Genomic DNA, 20,345 nt, shown 5'->3' on the forward strand with positions numbered 1-20,345 from the left:
CATTTGGCTTGGATCCAGCATGTTCTTTCTGAGTTTCACTTCCACAATTTTTCTTAGACTTTTCTCAAGTATGCTCATATAAATCTTACCTGGAGTGCTCAGACCTGCTCAGTTTTATTAAAAAGGAAAATAAAGCAGTCAGTTTTACTTTCCTTTTTATAGATTTTACTATGAGAGCTCTATTCGTCATCTGGATTATATTTGAGCATTTCCAATAGAACGTCTTCTACTACAGCTACCTTTCCACGTTTCAATGACCTTTTCTATGCCCATATTGATACATGTATTCCTAATTGCATTCTTCTTGACTATATTCTACCACTGTGCTGTCACTGCTTGTTTCATTTGGAAATCTTTCACAGTAATTACTCCAGACATCTAAAATATCAATGTTTTCATGTCAGTTTTCTGATATGAAAATTTCAGTTTTCATGTCATCTTTACCATCTCCGATTCCTTTTACAGCTCTCGTTCTCCATTTCTATGCTTCAATAGCCTCTAGAACACTGCCATCTTCCTGATATTATCTTTTATATTCTTAACCAAGTCTTCCCATGACTTTTGTTTAGGTGGTTTTACCCAATGCTTTGCTTTCTTAGTTTTATCTCTATTCTCTCTCGAAGCACATGCTAACTGCATCTTCAGCTTCCTGAATCCACTATGGAGTTCAGATTTTTCTATCAGACAACTTCACCACATGTTTCTCTGGCTGAATCAATAACTATTTTCTTCAGATTTTCCCAATGAATCTCCAAGGTTTGAATAATTCTCATCTTCAAACTCATTCACTTTTTCTTAAACATTATTTGTATATTTGAGTCTACAGTTCATCCCTGAAAGCGACTCTGCTTTGATTCTTTTTAAAACTTTGTTATATATACTTTTCTTTTCAATATGATATTCAATTTTATCCTGCTCATAACCAAATGGTAATCACTTCCTATTTGAATTCCCTGTTATACTCTTGCATGCTGAACCAGTATGACAACATTTCTATCAACAATAACATAAAAAATCAGACTTGTTTCTTGTCTTCTCTTCGCATGAATTTGTGCACATTTTTATTTTGAAAACGCATTAGTAATGACAAGTGCATGTCCTGAACAGAGCAGGTGCTTACTATTTTTAATACCCTCTCAAAACATTTCTGAATGTCTGATATGCAATTCTTACTCTGCTTTGGAAGGACCAACTGTTCCTTTTTCTTTGTGTCAGCTACTTTCTCTGATGACTCCTTTCCAAATGCACTGATTCAAATGATATCAAGACACTTGCTTTCATTAACAATCTCAAACTGTTTGCATACCTTCTAGAATCGTAGATAATTTTAACTGCTCTCAAACTCTTTCCTTACCAGCAATCTCTAAGTATGCCCTATACAGTGGCCTAGGAAATCATGATTAAATTACAGAGCACACATGGCCTGTGTTGCCTGGCATTTTAAGAATGTCAGATGGGTTGAACTTTATAATTTCTATTCTTCATTTCTTTGGTTAGTCTGTAGTTTTCAGATCCAAGCATTTATACTGATTAAGGCAGTGATTCTTAACCGGGGAGCCATGGAAAATTTATAGAACGTTTCTACTTTCTAAAATTTTGAAATCTCTTAAAATAATTATTTTTTGCTCTTTATTTTACTTTGTTTCAAACTTGTATCATTTTGTATTAGTAATCTGAATTATGCAGTTTAATGCAGTAGTTTCTTTTGTGGCGGTGCCACAAGTCGACTTTTCGCTGCTTGCAACACTGCAAGTCATGACATCTGCCTACTGGACATGTGAACCTCTGATAGAAGTGTTTCTTTGAAGTTTTAAACAATACTAGTATGAACGCATAGAACTTAATGTTGTTAAGTGCTATTGAGTGCAATTAGTTTTCGAAACTTTCGGTGTTGTAATAATGATTTGTTATTTCTTAAAATTTACCCTCTTATAAAATGAGCAAACAAAGAATATTATTTGATTTCCTAAATCAAATAAATTTCATGAAGTTTTTACAGTAATATTTAAGTGAAGTTGATTTCTGTTTTCTGATTTTTTTTGTTATTATAATCAGTAAGTAAAACCACTATTTTCTTTTTTTTAAAAAAAAGTTTAATTATGTTACTAGAAATAGGGGCCAGCGAAAATATTTCAGGATACTTAGGGGGCCATGACTACTAAAAGGTTAAGAACCACTGGATTAAGGTATGAAAAAACTTTAGTTTCACTTTAAATTTATAGTGATTCATCAATAAATGTGTCTAGACTATCCAAGACTGCACCTGTCCATATCCTAGGCTACCTATCCATATCCTGTACTAAACTCTCATAGTAGTTTAGTATATCACATCCTTAGAAGCTTTCTTGAAACAGTAAAAATTTATTAACTAGGCATGTTTTCACATATTTAGTGATACTTTTAGGGAATAACAAAAATAAAACAAACATTATTATTATTAACATCAGCCTTCCACAGTAAATCCATCTAAGGTGATAAGATTATGACCTCTACAAACCACCAAAATTCCTATTTACAATTACCAAAGAAAGGTGTTTGGCCTGGTTGGCCGAGTGGCTAGCGAATCCACTCTCCAGCCAAAAGGCTGCAGGTTCGAATCCAGCCGTAGGCATGAATGTTTGTGATTGTCTGTGGAAATACTAGTGGTGGTGGTAGGCAGTAGATGGCGTTCGTGTAGTTGCGGTTAGTTGTAGTTGATGAAGGGTTGTAGAGTAGGTGCCCTTCCTCCATGAGTCACTGAACTCCCTGGAGGTGTTACGTAATAATAGTAATAATAATAATAGTAATAAAGTCAGTATTATTATTATTATTATTATTATTATTATGTGATACCTCCAGGGAGTCTATGGACTCCCTGGAGGTATCACATAATATCACATCAAGGGAGGGTCTTGATGAGTCTATGGATGAGTCACTTGCTCAACAACTCTGTCTCCACCAACTACAACGAATCACAGCTACATCAATGCCATCTACCATCGACTGCCGTCACTAGTATTTTCACAGACAATCACAAACATTCATGCTCTTGGCGGGATTCGAACCTGCAGCCTTTTGGTTGGAGAGTGGATATGCTAACTACTTGGCCAAACAGGCCAGCTTTATAGAACACTTTACAAAAGTGGTCTATAAAGGCTTCTTTTCATGAAATTTGAAATTAATATTCAGTGTTATTTGTTGAAAAAGACAGTGAAAAAAAGAAAAATAAATAAATAAATAAATATATATATATATATATAAATTTTGTAGTTTATTAATTGGCTTTCCATAACATCATGTATGCTGCAACATGCACTCATCTTAAAAGTGTAATTAGATGAAGTATTAAAAAGCTTTCATAACTTAATTTTATTGTGCAACAAAATGGGAAATATACAAGTGTTAAAAAAAAAAAATTGCACTAGTCTTAATCACCGCCAACACTTTCTTTGCTTGCATAGACCTTCATTTCTTGATCATACCTTTCTTTTTCTTTCTCATACATATCATAATAAATCTAAAGTAAAACAAAAACTGATTAGCAGAACAGACAATAATTTACTTTAAATACATTTCAAATTAATTTATATATTAGCAATGGTATTATATACACCACTGTTTTATAAGAATTTCTAAATTTAAATTACTATCAATTGAAGTCTGAATTTTTTCATAAATGAAGTCCACAAAAATGAATCATTCGAAATGAAATTTTTGATCATAACTGAAGGGGTCATAATAAGGGATAAAATGAAAAGTAGCAAAATCAGAAATAAACTTAGAATTACAGATTTCCTAAATGAAACAGTTACTTGCTATACAGAAAAATGAAAGAACACATAATGAGAATGAATAGAAGTAGAATACATAAACAAATTCTAAATTATCACCCAAAAGGTACTCAATGCAGAAGAAGGAAGACCCTTAAAAATATGAAATTAAGTCTGGAACAAGCCACTTAGCCTATAAGCCTGAAAAGAAGAAGATGAAGTCCACTTTGGTGAATGATTACTGGCACACTTTAAAAATAGCAAATAAATTGTCAATATAAAATACATTTACAGCTTAGCAAACATTATAATTGATTTGCTCCTTTTAACTAAAATAGCAAAAAGCCCTGTTCTAAAGGAATTTCACTATATCAAACTTTGAAGAAATAGTTTGTAGTAGTAGAAAATTTGCTAATTTCCCAAGGAAATTAGCAAACTTTCTTGTGTATGTGTCACACACTGTATATCACTTAAATAATTCATTCCTGAGTTAAATACCTACAGAAATGAGCAAACCTTGTGTCTATATACTATATATATATATCACTTAAATAATTCAATCCTGAGTTAATTTGCAGAATTATGATTATGTGACTGAGGGCTTGAACACATTCCAACTGATGTAGCAACTTGATGATTGGAGCTGATTGGTGGTAAGAAGCTGAAAAACAGGGACACTTTGGTAAGTCTTAAGTCCTGAATGTCTGGAAGGAAGATATTACTCAATAATCTTTCAGTGGTGGTGTATACAACTGAAGAAGGCATTTGCTAGCGTAATGGTATCCCTATGCTATTCAGGGCACATTTTTTTTGGTTATTACATTTGCTGAATTGGAAAATTATGGAGCAATGGTGGAGGAGGATGAAGTCTGACAACAGCAAACCAAATTCATATCACATAAAACTTGGTATGATGTAATGAGTGGATTCCTTGCCTGTCAGTTCTATGATCAGTGGCATGGTATGGTAAAACAGACCTAATTTACCATAACATAGATATTTGTATATTTATGTATATCTTTTTGAGCATTAAATATAAAATGTTATATTCTGGAAATGACAATCAAGGAAAAGAAAGAGTAGCCACAGTATTCAACACAAAATACGAGCTAATCTTCTTGAATGGCAGGCAGTCTCAAGTAGAGTGATGTGGGCTAATATCAGGATGGGGAATTGGACAATGAGACTTATTTGTGCCTCCCACAGAAGGTTCTACTAAGGTAGAAGTGGAAGAATTTTTTGATGCTTTAGAAAAAGCAACTGGCAAAATCAAAAAGGAAAAGTTGGTCCTTGTTGGGGATCTAAATAGCAGAGTAGGAAATGATTGTCAGACATAAAAAAAATATTTTGTGAAAATTTGGAGAAAAGAGCAAAGCTAATAACAATGGCAAATACCTGTTGGATTTCTGCTCGGGACATGGACTAGTTATTACTAACACCATGTTCCAAACATAAAAATATGCACAAATATCACACGGAGAGAAGAAGCAAGGAATAAGAAAAGTCTCATTGACTATGTTATTGTTGTTAGTGATGTTTTCTCCCTGGTGCAGGACACCAGAGTGTACAGAGGATTTGAAATTGGAAGTGATCACAATTTAGTCTTGAGTAGGATAAAATTGAATTTCATATTGAAAAGAAGAACATATAAGAAAGTTTTAAAGCGAATAAAAGTTGAGCAGCTCCCAGATGTGAACTGTAGACTAAAATACACAAAGTTTATTGAAGAAAAAAAATGAAAGAGTTTGAGAACAGGAACCAATCCTTGGAGATTCAGTGGCAAACCTTGAAGAAAGGAGAAAATTGATTCTGATTACCCTGATTGATTCAGCCAGACAGGCATGTGGTGAGGTAGTCTGCAAGGATAGAAAAATCAGAACTCCATGGTGGACACACGAAGTTAAAGACACAGTGAAGGAAAAGAAGAAAGCATATCAAAAGTTCCTGGCAAATAAGTCAGCTTTTGCTCTTGGAAAACACAGAGACAAATGTAAGAAAGTGAAACACTGTGTAAAACTAGTTAAACAAAAGTCATGGGAGGACTTTGGCAAGAAGAAAATAAATATCAAGAAGGTGGTAAGATATTCTGGAGGTTGTTGAAGAAGCTTAGAAATGGAGGTAAGAGTACTGTAAAAGGAGTTAGAGATGATAAAGGTGACATGAAAACAGGAGGAAAAGATATCCTTGAAGTATGGGGTAATTACTTCGAAAAACTGCTAAATGAAACAAGCAGTAATGACAGCACAGTGGTAAAAAACACTCAACAGGTATACAGCCAGGAATACATATCCATACTTGAAGTAGAAAAAACCATCAAAGGCTTGAAATGTGGAAACAGCAGGAGTAGATGATATTCGACCAGAAATGCTGAAGTATGGTTGTATAAAAGTCTTACAGTGGCTGCACTGCATAGTTCAGAAAGCCTGGACAGAGGGACGAATTCTCGATGATTGGAGTAGAGCTCTAATAGTACCCATATATAAAAAGGGAAATAAAAGTGAATGCAAGAATTACAGAGGTATTTCCCTACTGAGTGATCTTGGCAAGATAAATGCAAGTATACTTGAGAAACGGTCAAGAAAAATTGTGGAAGAGAAGCTTGATGAAGAACAAGCTGGATTCAGGCCAAATAGAGGCTGTCAGGATCAGATCTTCACTTTATGACAAATAGTTGAGAAAGCATGGGAATATAACAGAGATCTGTATTTAAGTTTTGTCGATCTGGAAAAGGTATATGACAAGGTGCCAAGAGAGAGAGAAGCTATTCAATACGCTACAGTTATATGTTGTCAATGGGGCATTATATCAAGCAATACTTAGTCTTTATTTGAGTTGTAAGTCAGCAGTTAGAATTGAAGGAAGTACAGGAAGATGGTTTAATATTAAATCTGGTGTGAGACAAGAATGTACATTATCCCCTCTGTTATTCATTATCTATATGGATCACATTATGAAGGAAAGTGGTATTAAACCTGATATCAAAATTGGACATGTTAATGTCAGCTCTTTGCTTTATGCGGACGATGTTATACTTCTAAATAAATCCGCTACAAGTTTGCAAGATTCCCTGACTAAATTGAATAACTGTTGTAATAGATATGGTATGAAGGTCAGCATTAAAAAGACAAAGACAATGAAAACAGGTAGAATTGTTGAAAATGTCAACTGTCTTGTGAATGGGGAACATGTGGAACAAGTAAAACATTTCTGCTACTTAGGCATGATTTTTTGTGAAGATGGTAAATTAAATATGGAAATAGACAATAGAATCAACAAAGCTAGTATGGTAGGAAGTCAATTGAATAAATTCATATGGAATAAAAGAGAAATTAGTCGGAACACTAAATTAGCTGTATACAAGACAGTGTTCAAACCAGTTTTAACATATGTATCTGAGAGCTGGGTCAGAAGTAAAACACTTGACCAAAGACTAGAGACCGCAGATATGAGAGTCCTGAGAAAGATTAGAGGCATGAACAGATAGCATCAATGGCAATATCATATTAAGAACGAGGATATTAGAAAAGAACTTGACATTGTTGGCATCCAGGAATGTGTTAGCAGAGCTAATCTCGGGTGGTATGCTCACTTAAACAGAATGGGTGAGGAAAGATTAGCAAAACAAATGTTCTCTGCCATGTTGGCAGGATAATGACCCAAAGGAAGCCCAAGATATAGGTGGATTAATATGGTACAAAGTGCTTTAGACGATAGAAATATAAGATCTGATAATATTGGAGTCTTGACAAGTAACAGACTGATTTGGAGGAAAATTGTAGATAGGAAGTTAGTAATGATGTAAATTTTTCATGTAGTACTATCATATCCTGTACACCCCTTGAGGGTACATGTCAGGAATTTGATGATGATGATAGATATTTGATATGGCTCTTGAACTCCTCTTGTCTAATTAGGATAGCATCTCCTGTTTTGCCAATATAGTCAATGTAAAAAGTGCAACAGATCTTAGACTACTGAATGGGATAACTGTAAAAAAGATCCTCCTTTAGAAAAACTGAAGAATTTCTAAAGGAGGATTTCTAAGGAAAAAAAGAAATTTCTAAGGAAGTCTTTGAAAGTACAATCTCAGAGTGACTTTCAAACCTCCGTTAAAACTCACTCTGAGATTGTACTTTCAAAGATCTTTCCAAATTTTTTTTTCTGAAATCCCTTTGGTGTATGGGATTGCTACAGCCCATGTTTCTTTTGGATAAGTCATGGACGACTTTGTAGATGGTTCTTTCACTGATCATGGTCTTTTTGATAAGGAGTTAATTACCAAGTTCATGACTGTGTGGTGATGGTGTGCAAGTTTACATGTGAATAATTGTTCTGGTGTACATTGGTTTCTGAAAAATGAAAAAAAGACCACTTAATGAAAGATGTTTAACTAGTGTTCAAGAAAGGAAGAAACCTTGCTGTTCAAGTTCATACATGAAATTTATTAATTTATATTGTTTCCTCAAGTGGCTAAGGAAAATATTAGTAATTTGAACCCCATGTGGACAAATGACAAATATATCAACATAAGTGTTGCTGGTGCTATGAATAATGTAGCAGTATATTTGAGCTGTGCTAAGAAAAGTGTTTTAAATAGTGTATAGTGTGGCTTTTTTCATATCAGCATGAAAAAAATTATCTTTTCAAGGTGGATACAAGTGTTCTCTTCAGTAGTGTTTACTGTTATAATTTTATTCATTTGTTCCTATGGCTTTTGCTTTCTGAAAATGGCAGCTGTAAAGAAGTGCATGTCTGCTGCATGGAAAACTTTGGCACGATGATCAAGTTTTGCTCTGGATTAATGATGGTTGTTACACTTATTATATTTAGTAGATTTCTGTACGAAATTAAGCAATTTAAATTTAGAGTTACAAGGTAGAGATAAAAATTTAATTGACATGTTAAGTTCAATAAAAACTTTTCAACAATACTTACTCTTATTAAAGAAAAATATAAATTACCGCAAATTTAGATATCTCCCATATTTATTAAAGTTTTTTGAACAAAATCAAGAAATGCTTCTCTATGATTTAAAAGAATTTATTCATGAAATAGAATTAGTTGAGGAAGAAATAAATTCAAGATTTAAAGATTTTAATAAAACTGAAATGATTGTATCTTTTATCAATAATCCATTTCAAGAAAACTTGAACATCACAGAAATTTCAAATAAAATTAGTGGACTGTTTGATATAAACCAAGCTGAAGTAGAACTTGAGATAATAAACATTCAAAATAGTTTACATTTAAAATCAATAAACAATAAAGTCATTTGGAAGTATGCACATGAAAAATTCCCAATATTAACTGATATTGCGCGAGAAATTCTGTCATATTTCAGATCGACAAGAATCTCCCTACTTCTACAAGTCAGTGTCCTCCACATCATTCCCAGAAGTCTTTATGTCGTCTTCACAATTTTGGCAATCTGTCCCCTAAATTTCAGATCCTTATCCACTATTACCCCAAGATCTTTTATTTCCTCCACCTCCGACAATATATTCTCACCAAGCATAAATTCTGCATCCCATCTTTGTTTCCCAAATTTTAAAACCTTACATTTTGCAACATTGAACTCGCATCCCCATTCCCGTGCCCAATCACTCAATTTATTCAAGTCTTCTCATAAGGCCACAACATCTTCCCTACTCTTCATGGTTCATCCCAACTTTGCATCATCTGCAAACAACTGAATATCTCCATCCAAATCTTCGCCAATATCATTAATATACAAGTTAAACAGCAATGGCCCTAAAACAGACTCCTGAGGCACACCACCAGTAACTTTCCTTTTCCTAGATATTGCTCCACCATACACAACTTGTTGATACCCTATCAGATAGCCAGTCTTCAATCCAATGCACTAATCTAATATCCAACCCCATCTGCTCTAGTTTGACTGTCAACTGATCATGTGGTAATCTATCAAAAGCCTTTGCGAAATCGAAGTATATTATTATGTATCCCTCTCCTCTGTCTAAGGAAGCAGTCATCTTATGTAATAAGTAAGTAGATTACTAAAACATGACCTCCCTTTAGCAAATCCATGCTATCTCAAAGATAATACCATTGTTGTCAATTCAATTCTGGATCCTAGTTCTAGCTTCTCCAACAACTTAACCACACCACCTGACACACAGATAGGCCTATAATTTGATGCTTGAGTTCTATCATCTCCCTTATGAAGTGGCACAATCTTTCCCTCCTTCCACTCCTTTGGAAAACCTGACCCAATGCAAGACTCATATTAAAAAAAATATGTCAAGGCAGGTGTCAACTCCCTGACACATTCCTTCAGAATACGTGGTGATATATTATCAAGTCCCACAGCCTTATTAACATCTAGTTTGCTCAACTCCCCATACACCTCTGGTTCACTTACAGTCAGTCTCTCCTCCCCATCATCAACTGCTCTCAATCTCTCCATGAAGTAACATTCACAAGACTGAAAGACATTTATGAACTTCTCATTAAGTATCTCCACTATATCTTCCACACACCTGTCTTTATACCATTTTCCCCAAATGTCATCCTTCTATAATCATTCTTTTTTTTTTTTTTTTTGCTGGCTACATATCGAAAGAACTCCTTAGGATTGTTTTTGACTTCATTAGCTCTCATACCTCACTTTTGCTACCCTTACCAACCAAGTCACCCGCCTTGCCTGGTCTTTGTAATACTCATGGAAATGGTTATTACCACTTCTCTTATGCTGCCTCCATAATGCCCTTTTTCTCTGTATCGCATGCTTAATCTCTTTATTCATCCATTTCATACCTACCCTATTTAACCTTCTGACCCTTGCAATACATTTACACATTGCTTCTACCTAGATAGTTCTTGAAAATCCCCAAGCTGTATTGATCTCATTTCCAGCTAACTCCTCATTCCATGCTACACCCACAAGTCTCCTGAGCTATATAGTTTATCTTTTATCCAAGTGTAAGCAACAAAGTTTGCACATGAAATAACTTCACAACTAGGCTACTTCTATATATAGAGGCAAATAGCTTCACATCAATTGCCTTCGTATCCCATAATGCAAAGAACATCCCCTTTTGAATGTGTATAATGCTATGCATTATGGGAAGTGCCATTACCCAGACTGGTTTCAACCTTTATTGAGATCTCATCAATGGAAACCAGACCCAGAAACCAAGGTTGAATAAATGTAAAAGTCATATGTTTCCTTGGATACATCACTTAGATCAGGCATGGCCAACTTCATTCTATATGAGGGCCAATATACGATGAGTGGTAGAGTCACAGGCCGCACACTTTTAGACAGAACTTAAATAAAAATAAACTCTGCATTTTTTCAAGGCAATAGTTATAGGTATTGAATTACTATATTTGTTAAATCATCCCTACCGGGAGAATATAAAATACTTGATTGATTTAAATATAAGTTGTTAAATTAAATTTTATTACATATTTCTGGTTTTTTTACTTGTAACACAACTTAATGAGAACACTGTGGGCGTTCATGCGGCAACAAGTTCATCAAAGTCGATTTTCAAAGATGATGACGATATTTCTAACAAATCCTGAAGGTAGTCATCAGTCAGTCAGTCAGCTTCTTTGTGACGATTTAACCTCCCTCATAGTTGAGAAAGTGCATTCACATATGTATGTGCTTCCAAACATATATGCAATTCTCAAGTTGAAATCACTCAATGCAAGATATTTTTCCTTTGGTACCAGTTTCCAAAAGTCAATGCCTATCTCCACCCTTGACTGGAAAAAGGGGTCACTTTGAAGGTCACACAACTCCAATTGAATAGTGTCATGCTGCTTTGAAATGTCCCATTTCATTGGGTTGTTAACTAATGTCAGTTGTGGCTGCATGTCAACGAAGTCAGAAAATCGCTTACTGAATTGCTCCAAAAGTTGGTCTAACATTGGCACAGAAAACTTTAAGTCAATGTCATGGCTCTCCTCCATCAACTCCCTGCAGGAAGGGAAATGTACAAAGTTTCCTCTGCTAGGGTGAATTTAAAAACCTTCAGTCGACTTATGAACCCATCTAGGTGTCCAACTAAATCTGAAATTGTTTGGTTACATCCCTGTAACTTCACATTGAGTTCATTCATGTAGTGTGTGATGTCTGTTAGAAAGGCGAGTAAGAACAATAACACTGTTAACTGTGAAACTGAGTCTCTGAAACTGATCACTGTAACGAGAGCAGAGCAAGTGACTTTCAATGATGCATTACTCTGGAGCGTATAGAAATCTACCACTACTACAACTCGCACAGAGAAGCATTAGATTTCATAAATTGAGTAATATTTTTAAAGCAATTTTGATTCCGTATTGAGAATATAAATTGTTTCCGTCATCAGAAATAATGAATATAACTAGTATATCAAGCAGAAAATCTGCAGTCAAAACTAATAGTTAAATTGATAATACATATAATGTAATATAGTTTATATCTTGCCGCAGACCGCACAAAATCACGTTAGGGGCCACATGCGGTCTGCAGGACAGCTGTTGGCCATCTATAACTCAGATAAAGGATTAAACATGAATATAATTTCATCATCATCAAATTCCTGATATATACCTGCAAGGGGTGTACAGGATATAATACTACTACATGAATAAATTACATCATTACTAACTTCATATCTACAATTTTCCTTTAAATTAGTCTGTTACCTGTCAAGACTCCAACATTATCAGATCTTATATTTCTATCTTCTAAGGCACTTTTTACTGTATCAATCTACATATATCTTGGTCTTCCTATGGGTCTTTTTCCTGCCAACCTGGCAGAGAACACTTGTTTTGCTAATCTTTCCTCCCACATTCGGTTTAAGTGACCATACCACCTGAGATTAGCTCTGCTAACGCATTCTTGGATACTGATAATGTCAAGTTCTTTAAAATATATCCTCGTTTTTAATATGATATTGCCATTGATGCCATCTGTTCATGCCCCTAATCTTTCTCAGGACTCTCATATCTGCAGTCTCTATTCCTTGGTCAAGTGTTTTACTTCTGACACAGCTCTCAGATCCATAAGTTAAAATTGGTTTGAACACTGTCTTGTTATATAGCTAATTTAGTGTACCATATCTATTACAACAATTATTCAATTTAGTCAGAGAATCTTGCAGACCTGTAGCAGATTTATTTAGAAGAATAAGATCATCTGCATAAAGCAAAGAGCTGAGATTAATATGTCCAATTTTGATATCAGATTTAATACCACTTTCCTTCATAATGTGATCCATATAGATAATGAATAACAGAGAGGATAATGTACATCCTTGTCTGACACCAAATTTAACATTAAACCATCTTCATGTACTTCTTTCAATTCTAACTGCTGACTTGTTGAAGCCTCTTGGCTCTTTATTTTAAATAATTTAGTGTGTTGGCTAATTTCAATCTTATTCCATATAAATTTATTCACTTCCTACCATACCAGCTTTGTTGATTCTGTTGTCTATTTCCATATTTAATACTATCTTCACTAAAAATCATGCCTAAGTAGCTTAAATGTTTTACTTGTTCTATAGGTTCTCCATTCATAATGCAGTTGATATTTTCATTGTCTTTGTCTTTTAAATGCTGACCTTCATACCATATCTATTACAACAATTATTCAATTTAGTCAGAGAATCTTGCAGACCTGTAGCGGATTTATTTAGAAGTATAAGATCAACCGCATAAAGCAAAGGGCTGAGATTAACATGTCCAATTTTGATATCAGGTTTAATACCACTTTCCTTCATAATGAATCCATATAGATAATGAATAATAGAGGGGATAATGTACATCCTTTTTTCACACCAGATTTAACATTAAACCACATTCCTGTACTTCCTTCAATTCTAACTACTGACTTACAACTCAAATAAAGACTAAGTATTGCTTGATATAATGCCCCATTGACAGCATATAACTGTAGCGTTTTGAATAGCTTCTTTCTTGGCACCTTGTCATACGCCTTTTCCAGATCGACAAAACTTAAATACAGATCTTTTATATTCCCATGATTTCTCTACTATTTGTCGTCAAGTGAAGATCTGATCCTGACAGCCTCTATTTGGCCTGAATCCAGCTTGTTCTTCATCAAGCTTCTCTTCCACAATTTTTCTCGACCGTTTCTCAAGTATACTTGCATATATCTTACCAAGAACACTCAGTAGCGAAATACCGCTGTAATCTCACATTCAGTTTTATTTCGCTTTTTATATATGGGTACTATTAGAGCTCTACTCCAATCATCAGGAATTTGTCCCTCTGTCCAGGCCTTCTGAACTATGCAGTGTAGCCACTGTAAGACTTTTATACCTTCATACTTGAGCATTTCTGGTCGAAGATCATCTACTCCTGCTGTTTCCACATTTCATGCTTTTGATGGCCTTTTTCTACTTCAAGTATATATATATTCCTGACTGTATGCCTGGTAAGTGTTTTTTACCACTGTGCTGTCATCACTGCTTGGTTCATTTATACTTCAAGGATATCTTTTTCTCCTGATTTCATGTCACCTTTATCATCTCTAATTCCTTTTACAGTACTCTTTCCTCCATTTCTGAGCTTCTTCAATAACCTCCAGAATATCTTGCCACCTTCTTGATATTTATTTTCTATGTTCTTACCAAAGTCCTCCCATGACTTTTGTTTAGCTAGTTTTACACACTGTTTAGCTTTCTTACATTTGTCTCTGTATTCTCTAAGAGCACAAGCTGACTTATTTGCCAGGAACTTTTGATATGCTTTCTTCTTTTCTTTTACTGCATCTTTAACTTCCTGTGTTCACCTTGGAGTTCTGATTTCTGTATCCTTACAGACAACCTCACCACGTACTTCTCTGGCTGAATCAATCAGTGTTTTCTTCAGGGCTTGCCACTGAATCTACAAAGTCTGGTTGCTGTTTTCAAACTCTTTCATTTTTTCTTCAATAATCTTTGTGTATTTTAGTCTACAGTTCACATCTGAGAGCTGCTCAACTTTTATTCGCTTTAAAACTTTTTTACATGTTCTTGTTTTCAATGTGAAATTCAATTTTATCCTGCTCAAGACTAAATTGTGATCACTTCCAATTTCAAATTCTCTGTACACTCTGGTGTCCTGCACCAGGGAGAAAACATCACTGAATCAACAATAACATAGTCAATGAGACTTTTCTTATTCCTTGCCTCTTCTCTCCATGTGAATTTGTGCACATTTTTATGTTGGATCATTGTGTTAGTAATAACCAGTCCATGTCCTGAGCAGAAATCCAACAGATATTTACCATTATTATTAGCTTTGCTCTTTTCTTTAAATTTTCCCAATATATTTTTGTATGTCTGACAATCATTTCCTACACTGCTATTTAGATCCCCAACAAGAACCAACTTTTTATTTTTCATTGTGTCAGTGCTTTCTCTAAAGTCTCAAAAAATTCCTCCAGTAGAACCTTCTGTGAGACCATAGGCACAAATAAGTCTCATTGTCCAGTTCCCCCATTCTCATATCTGCCCACATCACTCTACTTGAGACTGCCTGCCATTCAAGAAGATTAGCCTCATATTTAGTGTTGAATACTATGGTTACTCTTTCTTTTTCTTGATTGCCATTACCTGTATATAACATTTTGTATTGATTGCTCAGAAAGATCTCACCAGTTTTTGTCTTTTTTGTTTCAGTCACCCCTATTATGTCGATCTGGTACTTATCTAATTCTTCAGCTAGCTCCATTTCTTTGCCATTCAAGCTTCTTATGCTGATAGTACCAATCTTAAACTCTGGTGATATTGAGTTGAGGTGGGTTTTAGGATTTGTTCCAGTAGCTGTCTTTTCGCTGTTCATCTGTATTTGAAAACAATGGGGGGGACTTGTTTAACTGGGTGATGCCCCAGCTGAAATGAAATTCTGTTATGTTGTACCATCATTTTTTATTTTGGTTTAAGCGAATAAGAATACAATTTGGTTGGCTAGATCCCAAATTGCCAGCCCATCCTCATTTGTTCAGTATCCAGGTAGATACCTAACAGAGTGCACCACAAGAAGGTGAGGATTGGACATTAGGTCAGAAGCCCTGGTCGGTTCTCCACATTCCTTTAGGGGCTGCATGGAGGTCTCCTCTCAGTTATAGCTTTGCCCCTTAAGCACTTCTTGAGACCACATGTTTTTAGATAAATAATGAGTTTAATAAACAAATATAACCCTACAAGTTTTGCAAGTTGTCAGACTTACATTGTCAGGGATACTAACAAAAGTTATACATGAAAAAGACTAGAAACAATTACTTACACACAGTATGCTATGAGAACTTCACATCTGATGCATACAAAGAAGTAACTAGAATAGATAATTAAAAACAAAGCTGAATGTCACATTCTGTAGAATGGCATGTGTTGTATCCTAGGTCTGCGATAATAGATTTCTAATGAAAGCGGACCAAATTTGGTATGGGATTAGGACTTCATCTTTGTTACATTGTGTGGGGATCCTTAGCATTTCAGAGGCTTCCTTAAACAACAAACAAAATAATTTTTGTTTGTTGCCAAACTACTTGATAGTCTATGTAAGTTGTATGGGATGTCAAACCTGATTTATGCTGTATTCTTTTTTTGATGTCTTTTTATGTATTCAAACATGTGGATAACCCCCAACTTTTCTATCTGACCCCATACACGGCAAATTCCACAAGAGCAACGAATCTCCTAAATGCCTAGTTTTTTCATGGGATGATGTTGCCAGAAACTTTAGATATGCTTTCTTTTCCTTAACTGCCTAACTTCCAGAGTCCACCATGGAGTTATGGGATTTTGGTGAATGTAAGAACCTGGAAATTTTATACGATGGCAAAAAAAAAAAAGCCACTTTAACTTTGTACTCACAGAGCAACATTGACCACTTCTGTATACCGAAGAGATCAACTTTTTTTCTTCTTCATTTACTTCAAAAAGGATATTCAGGAACAGTAATTTTTTGCAATCTTCTAGTTCAAGAGTGAATTTTATGTTGGGATGCAAGCTGTTCAGATAATCTTTAAAATGAATTAAGTCATCCATTGTTTCTGACCAAATAATAAAAATATCAATGTAATGCAATAAAGGTTTTGGTTTTTTGTGATAGTTTTTAACAGCATTCATTTCGAAATTTTCCATGTGGAGGTTGGCCAGAGCTGGAGATAGGGGAGAACCCACAGAAGTCCTTTTTGTTCCCAATATTTGACCTGAAATATGAAACAGTGTTTTCCATACATGTTCAAACATATGACTGGGTGCCAGTGGGAAAAGATTTTGGAGCAGTAGCATTCATTTTGAAACTGAAATGAACTTTACAGTGGGAAATCTTTTTTCCCCAACAGACACAGTCAGACTATTCAACTGCAACCATTTCAATTCAAATAAAATAGCTAAGAAAAAGAAAAAAAAATTATTTCAGAACAATAGTTTGACTATTTGTAGTGTAGGAAGGAAATCTTAGAATTATCTCCTTTAAAAAGAGTGGGAAAAAAAAATATTGATTTGTAATTATTTTTAATTACATTTTGCAAATTATTACACTGGATAATGTAAACAAACTAAGCATATATTTAAATATAGAATTCTGCCATAGATAAGTAATTTGAATATTCATATAAAACTGCAATTAAATTGAATAAACGAGTGAAGTAAAATATGGCAAATGAACTGATTACCCTCCCATTCAACAACTCCATCAAAATATCTCTGAAACCCAGGATAGCAGTTGTGGCTTAATTCTGTACTAAAAGCATAAATAAGTATTAATGATTTTACTTACAGACATCCTTGCAGGCTACAATGTGGATTAAAAAAAAAGTATTTTTAATTTGAAGTTGATCATAATAAATATTAAAATAACAGTGAAGATAATTTTCTAAAATGAGTGCATCACATATCATGCATCATACCTTTTTATCTTCTGTTGACAAGCTATTCCAGTTTTTTGCTAAAGTTTTTGTTAATTCCTGATGAGAGATCTCTTCCTTTGAAAATAAATAAGTTAATCATTGTAAACTTTAAAAAAGAAAACTAGAATACTTAAAAGAACATTTATAAACAGTCATTAATGCTAGACAAAAAATAATTACTGATGTAAAATAAGTAAGACAAGTCAGTATATTAAAGTGATTCCTGTTCTTTTATTTCAAACACTATCTCAAACCTAAAACAAGGCAGCCATTCTTGCATTTTGTCAGATACATAATGGGGGAGAGCAGAGAGCTTTTCAGATGTTTTACATAATTACCTGTAAATCAATGCTTAAATGGTCACATAAAATTCCATTTAATTATATTAATAATTAAATGGAATTTTATATATAAAAGTCTGACTTTTGTTTCCTTTCCAGCTATATGTGATTCTTACTCAATTTATCCTGATGATTTCAAATATGTTTTTAATTTTTTCCTATCATGTATAGGTTTTGAGAAACAAGTCTATACATTTTTATGATATAAACACTATTATCAATATCATACATGTAGAATGAAAGTCAATCAGAATGACTGTCCTAATGACTCCCATTTATAAGATGAACAGATGAATTTGATGTTTCCTATTTCAGACCCCAACAGTAATCAGCTACCATAGCATGATTCCACTTCCATCCTCATAATCTGCTGATGAACCCTCTTATCATGTTCTTCACATATGGACCCAAGATTTTGGAAAAATGTCTAGATGTGGAACCTAAGAAAGTATATTTTCAGAGACTTCTTGCATCCCATGTCATGATATGCTTTGAGCATAGAAGAAAAGATTTGTGGTTGCCCAAAAAGTTTTCTGCAACTAACCCATGCATGAGATTCCTTTTGGTTTAAAACAAGCCTGGGACTATTTTCAAATTTGGGATTGTTCATTATCACTTATCATTAACATTGTCACTTATTTTTGGAAATTTTTGTTTCAAATACTGAAACCCTGCTTCTTCCAATTCATTGCTTTCACAAAGTTTTTCATGGTCCAAGTTTGATGTGAAGTGGTGGCAAAGGGATTTTTTTTTGTCTCTACCAATGGTGGATGTTTAACATTCTTTTCTCCGGGTGTGAAATGTGTATGCAAAGGCCACTGTTTAACAACAAAATTATTACTCCTGGTCCTGCTGCCCCATTCACATAGGATGCAACAGTAATTAGTGTATCCTATTTGTAACCTGAGCAAAATGGCAATGACTTTAAGATTAGCACAGATGTACCACTTCTAGACAGCACTATTTTCATGTTTTTGTATGTTTTCTTCATAGTAACTGAATGGGCTATTGGGATGGATGGATATAAGCCACCATTGTGAAGAAGAAAAGCTTTAAAACTGGATTTTGATGAATCAATAAAAAGTCTCCATTCAGATGGTGTATGTGTTCAATGCAATAATACTTCATTAGCCTATCTATGTTAGTACAAAAGGTCAGAGTATCACCTTCACTGAAATAACTGATGTACTCGCTTTGAAAGTGTCTGAAATATGTGACCTTAGTTCCTTCAGTTAGGAGATTCCATCCCTGCAGCTGTGATGCTAACAGTTCTGAGTGATCCTTTGCAAGATTAAGATTTCTTACAAGATCGTTCAATTCCTCTTAAGTAATTAAGTGTTGTTCATTGTTTGTTATTCCAAAATCATGTTCTGTGTCCGATATTTCCTCTGTTTCTTCGCCACCACCACCCTCAATGTTTGCAGGTGTTAGGTGTTTCAGTACTGGCAAGTCAACAGAATGAGGAACTGGTCACAAAGCCAAGGCAACATTTGGATACACTTATTTTTGGATATACTTATTTTTTGATGAAAATCCTGAAACTTATGTAAGGCAGAAATAATGGTCAGTAAAATGATTGGTTGGCTCTCTCTCTCCAAATCACTGGAACAGCAAATGGCATGTAGGGTCTGGTTCCTTTCAGCCAAGCCTACAAATTAACCACACAACTTCCACAACATACATGTGGAGCCCAGCTTATCTTAATCACCTACTTTACAACTAAAATAACATTTGTAGGCTTCCTTAATTAACTTTGTAAATAGTCACTGCTTCTTCTTCAGGGTGAACTCCCTGCACACATATAGCAAACTAAATTAGGAGAATTGACACACACATGGAGCATTTTTCTGTCACAAAAAGAATACAACAAAAACTATATCCAAGACTCGTGCACCAATGGACTGTATAGGCTAATGTGAAATGATGAGATGTGTTGCATCATCTTATGGAATTGTTATGTATTGCGTCATGTCTTATAGATTTTTAATAGGCAACAATATCACATATAGGACCTATTGTTTTTCTCTGGAATGGTATGTGATAGAAAATTTTTAAAAACATATTTGAAATCAGGCAAAAAAACTGATTCAGAAATACCTTTCCTTGCAAAGGAAATAATATGTGTGTCAGACAGTAATTATTAGTATTATCATCAGAGACCTTCAAGGAGTCAAGGACTCACTGAAAGATACCAATTGTCATACTCTCACAAATTCATTCAAGCTAGATATACTCACCACTTCAACAGGCAAACTATTCAACACACAGACTGTGAGAGAAAAATCTAGCTCTCATCCTTTTCTTAACCATATACAAACTTACATGGATGTTCCCCTTATTCTCTCCCCATCTTCCATATAATGAAAAATT

The 20,345-nt window shown here is 34.4% G+C and overlaps 1 protein-coding gene across 2 annotated transcripts in view; it reads right to left on the reverse strand.

The window, feature by feature from the left end:
- Nucleotides 1-3,332: 3,332 nt before the first annotated feature.
- LOC150095014 (uncharacterized) overlaps nucleotides 3,333-20,345 on the reverse strand; it is an 84,905-nt gene continuing 67,892 nt past the window's right edge. For both annotated transcript variants that reach the window (XM_090411460.1, XM_090411461.1), the window contains exons 5-6: nucleotides 17,635-17,709; nucleotides 3,333-3,496 (exon numbers count right to left, since the gene is read on the reverse strand). In XM_090411460.1, the coding sequence (XP_090267586.1) occupies nucleotides 3,407-3,496; nucleotides 17,635-17,709 (165 nt within the window). In that variant the 3' untranslated portion in view covers nucleotides 3,333-3,406. The remainder of the gene's footprint in view (nucleotides 3,497-17,634; nucleotides 17,710-20,345) is intronic.

This window comes from Typopeltis vanoorti, chromosome 21 (assembly GCF_054136105.1).
Source record: "Typopeltis vanoorti isolate ZY-2024b chromosome 21, IOZ_Tvanoo_1.0, whole genome shotgun sequence".
NCBI lineage: Eukaryota > Metazoa > Arthropoda > Arachnida > Uropygi > Thelyphonidae > Typopeltis > Typopeltis vanoorti.